The sequence below is a fragment of the Oncorhynchus mykiss genome, chromosome 17 (genome assembly GCF_013265735.2).
Source record: "Oncorhynchus mykiss isolate Arlee chromosome 17, USDA_OmykA_1.1, whole genome shotgun sequence".
Classification (NCBI taxonomy): domain Eukaryota; kingdom Metazoa; phylum Chordata; class Actinopteri; order Salmoniformes; family Salmonidae; genus Oncorhynchus; species Oncorhynchus mykiss.
In genome coordinates this window covers 2897503-2909571 of record NC_048581.1, presented here as the reverse complement: position 1 = coordinate 2909571, position 12069 = coordinate 2897503, and the positions used below count along the sequence as shown (strand labels likewise).

Below are 12069 nucleotides of genomic sequence, written 5' to 3'. Positions count from 1 at the left end.
TCTCCTTCTTGGTCAAATTGTCCTTACACAGCCTGGAGGTGTGTTGGGTCATTGTCCATTTGAAAAACAAATGATAGTCCCACTAAGCGCAAACCAGATGGAATGGCATATAGCTGCAAAATACTGTGGTATCCATGCTGGTTAAGTGTGCCTTGAAATCTAAATAAATCACTGATAGTGTCAACAGCAAAGCACCCCACACCATCACACCGCCTCCTCCATGCTTCACGGTGGGAAATAGACATGCAGATATCATCCGTTCACCTCTGCATCTCACGAAGACACGGCGGTTGGAAAGGACAGATTTCCACCGGTCTAATGTTCATTGCTCATGTTTCTTGGCCCAAGCAAGTCTCCTCTTATTACTGGTGTCCTTTAGTAGTGGTATCTTTGCAGCAATTCGAACATGAAGGCCTGATTCACACAGTCTCCTCTGAACAGTTGATGTTGAGATGTTACTTGAACTCTGTGAAGCACTTATTTGGGCTGCAATTTCTGAGGCAGGTAACTCTAATGAACTTATCCTCTGGGTCTTCCTTTCCTGTGGCTGTCCTCATGAGAGCCATTTTCATCATATTGCTTGATTGTTTTTTCCTACTGCACTTGAAGAAACTTTGAAAGTTCTATACATTTTTCAGAATTGACTGAACTTCATGTGATGATGGCCTGTTGTTTGGTCTTTCACCAAATCACCCCTACCTTGTCACAACACAACTGATTGGCTCAAACGCATTAAGAAGGAAAGAAATTCCACAAATTAACTTTTAACAGACACACCTGTTAATTGAAATGCATTCCAGGTGACTACCCCATGAAGCTGGTTGAGAGAATGCCAAGATTGTGCAAAGCTGTCATCAAGGCCAAGGGTGGCTACTTTGAAGAATTTAAAATGTGACATATTTTTCAGTTCTATTTTTTGTTTCATCAGACCAGAGGACATTTCTCCAAAAAGTACAATCTATGTCCCCATGTCCTTGCTGCGTGTCGATATTGGACTCGTTTTACTGTGGATATAGATACTTTTGTACCTGTTTCCTCCAGCATCTTCACAAGGTCCTTTGCTGTTGTTCTGGGATTGATTTTTCACTTTTCACACCAAAGTACGTTCATCTCTAGGAGACAGAACAGGTCTCCTTTCTGAGCAGCATGATGGCTGCGTGGTCCTATGGTGTTTATACTTGTAAAACTATTGTTTGTACAGATGAATGTGGTACCCTCAGGCATTTGGATATTTGGAAATTGCTCCCAAGGATGAACCAGACTTGTGGAGGTCTACAATTTTTTTTCTGAGGTGTTGGCTTATTTCTTTTGATTTTCCCACGATGTCAAGCAAAGAGGCACCAAGAGTTTGAAGGTAGGCCTTGAAATACATCCACAGATACACCTCCAATTGACCCAAATGTTGTCAATTAGCCTATCAGAAGCTTCTAAAGCTATGACATCATTTTATGGAATTTTCAAAGCTGTTTAAAGGCACAGTCAACTTATTGTATGTAAACTTCTGACCCACGGGAATTGTGATACAGTGAATTATAAGTGAAATAATCTGTCTGTAAACAATTGTTGGACAATTTATGTCATGCACAAAGTAGATGTCCTAACCGACTTGCCAAAACTATAGTTTAACAAGAAATGTGTGGAGTGGTTGAAAAACGTGTTTTAATGACTCCAACCTAAGTGTATGTAAACTTCCTCTCTTCAACTGTATGTGTACACACAAATATATACAGTATGCACATTTGCAAAAAGATGTTGAGTCTTTACTAGGGGCCACCTCTCTCAGCTTCATGACCACAGACAGATGTTGAGTCTTTACTAGGGGCCACCTCTCTCAGCTTCATGACCACAGACAGATGTTGAGTCTTTACTAGGGGCCATCTCTCTCAGCTTCATGACCACAGACAGATGTTGAGTCTTTACTCGGGGCCACCTCTCTCAGCTTCATGACCACAGACAGATGTTGAGTCTTTACTAGGGGCCACCTCTCTCCGCTTCATGACCACAGACAGATGTTGAGTCTTTACTAGGGGCCACCTCTCTCAGCTTCATGACCACAGACAGATGTTGAGTCTTTACTCGGGGCCACCTCTCTCAGCTTCATGACCACAGACAGATGTTGAGTCTTTACTAGGGGCCACCTCTCTCAGCTTCATGACCACAGACAGATGTTGAGTCTTTACTAGGGGCCACCTCTCTCAGCTTCTAGCTTTGTGACTACAGAGAGAGGGGAAATGTCAATCATTTCAAGCCTAGTTGAATACTCATGGACACGACTGACAACAATAACAAAACAGAATAAATGTAATTTTTTTTCTCTCTCTCTCACACACACACACACACACACACACACACACACACACACACACACACACCTTTCCTCTGTATAATCATGGGAAGGGCTACAGAATCAGTGTTAAGTTCAAGACAGCCAATAAGAGTGAGTCATGATTCAGTGATACCATTGACTGAGTGATTCAGTGAATCAGTGATACAGTTTATTCAGTGATTCAGTTATCCCATTGACTCAGCGATTCAGCGATAGTTTATTCAGTGATTCAGAGATACCATTGACTCAGTGACTCAGTGAATCAGTTAATTCAGTGATTCAGTTGTTCAACCTTTCCTCACGACTGACTCCACTAAACGGTTCAGTGGTTGCTAGGCCGTCCAGCTCTTCTCCAGTTCCACCAGCTCCATACCTTCACAGTAGGACCGAGGACGCAGCGCCCTCACCTGGACAAACAAACAAACAACAGCTTACCATCTCTCTCTCTTCCTCTGTCTATTTCTCCCTGTCTCTCTCTTCTCCCTCTCTATCTCTTCCTCTGTCTCTTTCTGTCTCTCTCTTCTCCCTCTCTATCTCTACCTCTGTCGCTCTTTCTCCTCTCTCTATCTGTCTCTTCTAACTCTCCCCCTCCAGCCCTAATAGGTTGTAATCTCTAGGTACCTCCCTCCTAATAGGTGGTAATCTGTAGGTACCTCCCTCCTAATAGGTGGTAATCTCTAGGTACCTCCCTCCTAATAGGTGGTAATCTCTAGGTACCTCCCTCCTAATAGGTGGTAATCTCTAGGTACCTCCCTCCTAATAGGTACCGAGGTGGTTCTGTGTGTAGAGGATAGTTGGTGTAGCAGAGGGAAGGGTTGTAGTCTGTAGGTACCGGGGTGGTTCTGTGTGTTGTAGATAGTTGCTGTAGCAGGGGGAAGGGTTGTAATCTGTAGGTACCGGGGTGGTTCTGTGTGTTGTAGATAGTTGCTGTAGCAGGGGGAAGGGTTGTAGTCTGTAGGTACCGGGGTGGTTCTGTGTGTTGTAGATAGTTGCTGTAGCAGGGGGAAGGGTTGTAGTCTGTAGGTACCGGGGTGGTTCTGTGTGTAGAGGATAGTTGGTGTAGCAGAGGGAAGGGTTGTAGTCTGTAGGTACCGGGGTGGTTCTGTGTGTAGAGGATAGTTGCTGTAGCAGGGGGAAGGGTTGTAGTCTGTAGGTACCGGGGTGGTTCTGTGTGTTGTAGATAGTTGGTGTAGCAGGGGGAAGGGTTGTAGTCTGTAGGTACCGGGGTGGTTCTGTGTGTAGAGGATAGTTGCTGTAGCAGGGGGAAGGGTTGTAGTCTGTAGGTACCGGGGTGGTTCTGTGTGTTGTAGATAGTTGCTGTAGCAGGGGGAAGGGTTGTAATCTGTAGGTACCGGGGTGGTTCTGTGTGTTGTAGATAGTTGCTGTAGCAGGGGGAAGGGTTGTAGTCTGTAGGTACCGGGGTGGTTCTGTGTGTTGTAGATAGTTGCTGTAGCAGGGGGAAGGGTTGTAGTCTGTAGGTACCGGGGTGGTTCTGTGTGTAGAGGATAGTTGCTGTAGCAGGGGGAAGGGTTGTAGTCTGTAGGTACCGGGGTGATTCTGTGTGTTGTAGATAGTTGCTGTAGCAGGGGGAAGGGTTGTAGTCTGTAGGTACCGGGGTGGTTCTGTGTGTTGTAGATAGTTGCTGTAGCAGGGGGAAGGGTTGTAGTCTGTAGGTACCGGGGTGGTTCTGTGTGTTGTAGATAGTTGCTGTAGCAGGGGGAAGGGTTGTAGTCTGTAGGTACCGGGGTGGTTCTGTGTGTTGTAGATAGTTGCTGTAGCAGGGGGAAGGGTTGTAGTCTGTAGGTACCGGGGTGGTTCTGTGTGTTGTAGATAGTTGCTGTAGCAGGGGGAAGGGTTGTAGTCTGTAGGTACCGGGGTGGTTCTGTGTGTTGTAGATAGTTGCTGTAGCAGGGGGAAGGGTTGTAGTCTGTAGGTACCAGGGTGGTTCTGTGTGTAGAGGATAGTTGCTGTAGCAGGGGGAAGGGTTGTAGTCTGTAGGTACCGGGGTGGTTCTGTGTGTTGTAGATAGTTGCTGTAGCAGGGGGAAGGGTTGTAGTCTGTAGGTACCGGGGTGGTTCTGTGTGTAGAGGATAGTTGCTGTAGCAGGGGGAAGGGTTGTAGTCTGTAGGTACCGGGGTGGTTCTGTGTGTTGTAGATAGTTGCTGTAGCAGGGGGAAGGGTTGTAGTCTGTAGGTACCGGGGTGGTTCTGTGTGTTGTAGATAGTTGCTGTAGCAGGGGGAAGGGTTGTAGTCTGTAGGTACCGGGGTGGTTCTGTGTGTTGTAGATAGTTGCTGTAGCAGGGGGAAGGGTTGTAGTCTGTAGGTACCGGGGTGGTTCTGTGTGTTGTAGATAGTTGCTGTAGCAGGGGGAAGGGTTGTAGTCTGTAGGTACCGGGGTGGTTCTGTGTGTTGTAGATAGTTGCTGTAGCAGAGGGAAGGGTTGTAGTCTGTAGGTACCGGGGTGGTTCTGTGTGTTGTAGATAGTTGCTGTAGCAGGGGGAAGGGTTGTAGTCTGTAGGTACCGGGGTGGTTCTGTGTGTTGTAGATAGTTGCTGTAGCAGGGGGAAGGGTTGTAGTCTGTAGGTACCGGGGTGGTTCTGTGTGTTGTAGATAGTTGCTGTAGCAGGGGGAAGGGTTGTAGTCTGTAGGTACCGGGGTGGTTCTGTGTGTAGAGGATAGTTGCTGTAGCAGGGGGAAGGGTTGTAGTCTGTAGGTACCGGGGTGGTTCTGTGTGTTGTAGATAGTTGCTGTAGCAGAGGGAAGGGTTGTAGTCTGTAGGTACCGGGGTGGTTCTGTGTGTAGAGGATAGTTGCTGTAGCAGGGGGAAGGGTTGTAGTCTGTAGGTACCGGGGTGGTTCTGTGTGTTGTAGATAGTTGCTGTAGCAGGGGGAAGGGTTGTAGTCTGTAGGTACCGGGGTGGTTCTGTGTGTTGTAGATAGTTGCTGTAGCAGGGGGAAGGGTTGTAGTCTGTAGGTACCGGGGTGGTTCTGTGTGTTGTAGATAGTTGCTGTAGCAGGGGGAAGGGTTGTAGTCTGTAGGTACCGGGGTGGTTCTGTGTGTTGTAGATAGTTGCTGTAGCAGGGGGAAGGGTTGTAGTCTGTAGGTACCGGGGTGGTTCTGTGTGTTGTAGATAGTTGCTGTAGCAGGGGGAAGGGTTGTAGTCTGTAGGTACCGGGGTGGTTCTGTGTGTAGAGGATAGTTGCTGTAGCAGGGGGAAGGGTTGTAGTCTGTAGGTACCGGGGTGGTTCTGTGTGTAGAGGATAGTTGCTGTAGCAGGGGGAAGGGTTGTAGTCTGTAGGTACCGGGGTGGTTCTGTGTGTTGTAGATAGTTGCTGTAGCAGGGGGAAGGGTTGTAGTCTGTAGGTACCGGGGTGGTTCTGTGTGTTGTAGATAGTTGCTGTAGCAGGGGAAAGGTTGTAGTCTGTAGGTACCGGGGTGGTTCTGTGTGTAGAGGATAGTTGCTGTAGCAGGGGGAAGGGTTGTAGTCTGTAGGTACCGGGGTGGTTCTGTGTGTTGTAGATAGTTGCTGTAGCAGGGGGAAGGGTTGTAGTCTGTAGGTACCGGGGTGGTTCTGTGTGTTGTAGATAGTTGCTGTAGCAGGGGGAAGGGTTGTAGTCTGTAGGTACCGGGGTGGTTCTGTGTGTAGAGGATAGTTGCTGTAGCAGGGGGAAGGGTTGTAGTCTGTAGGTACCGGGGTGGTTCTGTGTGTTGTAGATAGTTGCTGTAGCAGGGGGAAGGGTTGTAGTCTGTAGGTACCGGGGTGGTTCTGTGTGTTGTAGATAGTTGCTGTAGCAGAGGGAAGGGTTGTAGTCTGTAGGTACCGGGGTGGTTCTGTGTGTAGAGGATAGTTGCTGTAGCAGGGGGAAGGGTTGTAGTCTGTAGGTACCGGGGTGGTTCTGTGTGTTGTAGATAGTTGCTGTAGCAGGGGGAAGGGTTGTAGTCTGTAGGTACCGGGGTGGTTCTGTGTGTTGTAGATAGTTGCTGTAGCAGGGGGAAGGGTTGTAGTCTGTAGGTACCGGGGTGGTTCTGTGTGTAGAGGATAGTTTAGCAGGGGGAAGGGTTGTAGTCTGTAGGTACCGGGGTGGTTCTGTGTGTTGTAGATAGTTGCTGTAGCAGGGGGAAGGGTTGTAGTCTGTAGGTACCGGGGTGGTTCTGTGTGTTGTAGATAGTTACTGTAGCAGGGGGAAGGGTTGTAGTCTGTAGGTACCGGGGTGGTTCTGTGTGTTGTAGATAGTTGCTGTAGCAGGGGGAAGGGTTGTAGTCTGTAGGTACCGGGGTGGTTCTGTGTGTTGTAGATAGTTACTGTAGCAGGGGGAAGGGTTGTAGTCTGTAGGTACCGGGGTGGTTCTGTGTGTTGTAGATAGTTGCTGTAGCAGGGGGAAGGGTTGTAGTCTGTAGGTACCGGGGTGGTTCTGTGTGTAGAGGATAGTTGCTGTAGCAGGGGGAAGGGTTGTAGTCTGTAGGTACCGGGGTGGTTCTGTGTGTAGAGGATAGTTGCTGTAGCAGGGGGAAGGGTTGTAGTCTGTAGGTACCGGGGTGGTTCTGTGTGTTGTAGATAGTTGCTGTAGCAGGGGGAAGGGTTGTAGTCTGTAGGTACCGGGGTGGTTCTGTGTGTTGTAGATAGTTGCTGTAGCAGGGGAAAGGTTGTAGTCTGTAGGTACCGGGGTGGTTCTGTGTGTAGAGGATAGTTGCTGTAGCAGGGGGAAGGGTTGTAGTCTGTAGGTACCGGGGTGGTTCTGTGTGTTGTAGATAGTTGCTGTAGCAGGGGGAAGGGTTGTAGTCTGTAGGTACCGGGGTGGTTCTGTGTGTTGTAGATAGTTGCTGTAGCAGGGGGAAGGGTTGTAGTCTGTAGGTACCGGGGTGGTTCTGTGTGTAGAGGATAGTTGCTGTAGCAGGGGGAAGGGTTGTAGTCTGTAGGTACCGGGGTGGTTCTGTGTGTTGTAGATAGTTGCTGTAGCAGGGGGAAGGGTGTCCACTGGATGGGTTCTATGGGCCAGCTGCACACTGACAGGTCACTGGCTTTCCCAGAATCCAACACACACTCCGCCAGGCTGACCTCGCTGACCGCCCAGCCGTACTGGGAACTGGAGGGGAGGGAGGGAGGGAGGGAGGGAGGGAGGGAGGGAAGGAGGGAGGGAGGGAGAGAGAGAGAGAGGGAGGGAGGGGGGAACCATGACAACGTTTTATTATAGTTCTCTCTCATACACCTGTGTTACAGTCTGTGTGTGTTCTCTCTGTGTTACAGTCTGTGTGTGTTCTCTCTGTGTTACAGTCTGTGTGTGTTCTCTCTGTGTTACAGTCTGTGTGTGTTCTCTCTGTGTTACAGTATGTGTGTGTTCTCTCTGTGTGTGTGTTCTCTCTGTGTGTGTGTTCTCTCTGTGTGTGTGTTCTCTCTGTGTGTGTTCTCTGTGTGTGTGTGTTCTCTCTGTGTGTGTGTTCTCTGTGTATGTGTTCTCTCTATGTGTGTGTGTTCTCTGTGTGTGTGTTCTCTCTGTGTGTGTTCTCTGTGTGTGTGTTCTCTCTCTGTGTGTTCTCTGTGTGTGTGTGTTCTCTCTGTGTGTGTTCTCTGTGTTACAGTGTATGTGTGTTCTCTCTGTGTGTGTTCTCTGTGTGTGTGTGTTCTCTGTGCTACAGTGTATGTGTGTTCTCTCTGTGTGTGTTCTCTCTGTGTGTGTTCTGTGTGTGTGTTCTCTCTGTGTGTGTTCTGTGTGTGTGTGTGTTCTCTCTGTGTGTGTTCTCTCTGTGTTAGTGTATGTGTGTGTTCTCTGTGTGTGTGTGTGTGTGTGTGTGTTCTCTCTGTGTGTGTTCTTTCTGTGTGTGTGTTCTCTGTCTCTGTGTTACAGTGTATGTGTGTGTTCTCTGTGTGTGTCTGTGTGTGTTCTCTCTGTGTGTGTTCAATCTGTGTGTGTGTTCTCTGTGTTACAGTGTATGTGTGTGTTCTCTCTGTGTGTGTTCTCTCTGTGTGTATTCTCTCTGTGTGTATTCTCTCTGTGTGTGTTCTCTGTGTGTGTGTTCTCTGTTTGTGTGTTCTCTCTGTGTGTGTATTCTCTATGTGTGTGTGTCACCAACTTGTGTGTGTAGACGGTCCTGAGGTGTGTTCTCTCTGTGTGTGTATTCTCTGTGTGTGTGTGTCACCAACTTGTGTGTGTAGACGGTCTTGAGGTGTGTTCTCTCTGTGTGTGTATTCTCTGTGTGTGTGTTCTCTGTGTGTGTGTTCTCTCTGTGTGTGTATTCTCTGTGTGTGTGTGTGTCACCAACTTGTGTGGGTAGACGGTGTTGAGGTGTGTTCTCTCTGTGTGTGTATTCTGTGTGTGTGTGTATTCTCTGTGTGTGTGTGTCACCAACTTGTGTGGGTAGACGGTGTTGAGGTGTGTTCTCTCTGTGTGTGTATTCTCTGTGTGTGTGTATTCTCTGTGTGTGTGTGTCACCAACTTGTGTGTGTAGACGGTCTTGAGGTGTGTTCTCTCTGTGTGTGTATTCTCTGTGTGTGTGTTCTAAGTGTGTGTGTTCTCTCTGTGTGTGTATTCTCTGTGTGTGTGTATTCTCTGTGTGTGTGTGTCACCAACTTGTGTGTGTAGACGGTGTTGAGGTGTGTTCTCTCTGTGTGTGTATTCTCTGTGTGTGTGTGTGTCACCAACTTGTGTGTGTAGACGGTGTTGAGGTGTGTTCTCTCTGTGTGTGTATTCTCTGTGTGTGTGTGTGTCACCAACTTGTGTGTGTAGACGGTGTTGAGGTGTGTTCTCTCTGTGTGTGTGTATTCTCTGTGTGTGTGTGTGTGTCACCAACTTGTGTGTGTAGACGGTGTTGAGGTGTGTTCTCTCTGTGTGTGTGTATTCTCTGTGTGTGTGTGTGTGTCACCAACTTGTGTGTGTAGACGGTGTTGAGGTGTGTTCTCTCTGTGTGTGTGTATTCTCTGTGTGTGTGTGTGCGTCACCAACTTGTGTGTGTAGACGGTGTTGAGGTGTGTTCTCTCTGTGTGTGTGTATTCTCTGTGTGTGTGTGTGTCACCAACTTGTGTGGGTAGACGGTGTTGAGGTGTGTTCTCTCTGTGTGTGTGTATTCTCTGTGTGTGTGTGTGTGTCACCAACTTGTGTGGGTAGACGGTGTTGAGGTGTGTTCCGTTGCCAGGGCAGGTGGAGGCCAGGGACAGCGTATCGTCGTGGTAACAGCAGGTGCGGTCGAGCGCCCTCCGGTGTAGCAACTCGTCGGAGCGGGTGAAGACGGGGTTATCCAACGAGTCAGCTGATCCACCGATGGACCGCCCCCAGAAACGACCTGACAGCTCGTCAAAGTGGTTGAACCTACGGTAGCTAACACACACACACACACACAGGTCAATAAACCACGTTATGTTATGATATCGTACGGTACCTAACACACACACACACACAGGTCAATAAACCACGTTATGTTATGATATCGTACGGTAGCTAACACACACACACACACACAGGTCAATAAACCACGTTATGTTATGATATCGTACGGTAGCTAACACACACACACACACACACAGGTCAATAAACCACGTTATGTTATGATATCGTACGGTAGCTAACACACACACACACACACACACAGGTCAATAAACCACGTTATGTTATGATATCGTACGGTAGCTAACACACACACACACACACACAGGTCAATAAACCACGTTATGTTATGATATCGTACGGTACCTAACACACACACACACAGGTCAATAAACCACGTTATGTTATGATATCGTACGGTACCTAACACACACACACACAGGTCAATAAACCACGTTATGTTATGATATCGTACGGTAGCTAACACACACACACACACACACACACAGGTCAATAAGCCACGTTATGTTATGATATCTATGACAAACACACACACACTCCCTCTGTCGGAAGGGAGACGCCCGTGTTTTCACACCAGAAACAGGAAGTCAGGTTGGACAGGAAGTGCGACGCCAGGAAACAGGGAGGGTCAGTAGAGTTGTTTCTGAAGTAACTTTAGAACCTCGTAGTGGATCAGAGAGAGACGGTACCAACCAGAACAGAGATGGGTTGGATCAGAGAGAGACGGTACCAACCAGAACATAGATGGGTTGGATCAGAGAGAGACGGTACCAACCAGAACAGAGATGGGTTGGATCAGAGAGAGACGGTACCAACCAGAACATAGATGGGTTGGATCAGAGAGAGACGGTACCAACCAGAACAGAGATGGGTTGGATCAGAGAGAGACGGTACCAACCAGAACAGAGATGGGTTGGATCAGAGAGAGACGGTACCAACCAGAACAGAGATGGGTTGGATCAGAGAGAGACAGTACCAACCAGAACAGAGATGGGTTGGATCAGAGAGAGACGGTACCAACCAGAACAGAGATGGGTTGGATCAGATAGAGACGGTACCAACCAGAACAAAGATGGGTTGGATCAGAGAGAGACAGTACCAACCAGAACAGAGATGGGTTGGATCAGAGAGAGACGGTACCAACCAGAACAGAGATGGGTTGGATCAGAGACAGAGGGTACCAACCAGAACAGAGATGGGTTGGATCAGAGAGAGACGGTACCAACCAGAACAGAGATGGGTTGGATCAGAGAGAGAAGGTACCAACCAGAACAGAGATGGGTTGGATCAGAGAGAGACGGTACCAACCAGAACAGAGATGGGTTGGATCAGAGAGAGACAGTACCAACCAGAACAGAGATGGGTTGGATCAGAGAGAGACAGTACCAACAAGAACAGAGATGGGTTGGATCAGAGAGAGAGAGACAGTACCAACCAGAACAGAGATGGGTTGGATCAGAGAGAGACAGTACCAACCAGAACAGAGATGGGTTGGATCAGACACAGAGAGAGAGAGACGGTACCAACCAGAACAGAGATGGGTTTGATCAGAGAGAGACGGTACCAACCAGAACAGAGATGGGTTGGATCAGAGAGAGACAGTACCAACCAGAACAGAGATGGGTTGGATCAGAGAGAGACAGTACCAACCAGAACAGAGATGGGTTGGATCAGAGAGAGACGGTACCAACCAGAACAGAGATGGGTTGGATCAGAGAGAGACAGTACCAACCAGAACAGAGATGGGTTGGATCAGAGAGAGACGGTACCAACCAGAACAGAGATGGGTTGGATCAGAGAGAGACAGTACCAACCAGAACAGAGATGGGTTGGATCAGACACAGAGAGAGAGAGACGGTATCAACCAGAACAGAGATGGGTTGGATCAGAGGTAGACGGTACCAACCAGAACAGAGATGGGTTGGATCAGAGAGAGACGGTACCAACCAGAACAGAGATGGGTTGGATCAGAGAGAGACAGTACCAACCAGAACAGAGATGGGTTGGATCAGAGAGAGACGGTACCAACCAGAACAGAGATGGGTTGGATCAGATAGAGACGGTACCAACCAGAACAGAGATGGGTTGGATCAGAGAGAGACAGTACCAACCAGAACAGAGATGGGTTGGATCAGAGAGAGACGGTACCAACCAGAACAGAGATGGGTTGGATCAGAGACAGACGGTACCAACCAGAACAGAGATGGGTTGGATCAGAGAGAGACGGTACCAACCAGAACAGAGATGGGTTGGATCAGAGAGAGACGGTACCAACCAGAACAGAGATGGGTTGGATCAGAGAGAGACGGTACCAACCAGAACAGAGATGGGTTGGATCAGAGAGAGACAGTACCAACCAGAACAGAGATGGGTTGGATCAGAGAGAGACAGTACCAACAAGAACAG

The 12069-nt window shown here is 48.4% G+C and overlaps 1 protein-coding gene across 1 annotated transcript in view; it reads right to left on the bottom strand.

The window, feature by feature from the left end:
- Positions 1-2481: 2481 nt before the first annotated feature.
- Positions 2482-12069, bottom strand: part of LOC110517555 — a 25176-nt gene continuing 15588 nt past the window's right edge. Inside the window, exons 7-9 of the mRNA XM_036948600.1 lie at positions 9415-9636; positions 7248-7410; positions 2482-2733 (exon numbers count right to left, since the gene is read on the bottom strand). Coding sequence (XP_036804495.1) covers positions 2659-2733; positions 7248-7410; positions 9415-9636 — 460 coding nt within the window. The 3' untranslated portion in view covers positions 2482-2658. The remainder of the gene's footprint in view (positions 2734-7247; positions 7411-9414; positions 9637-12069) is intronic.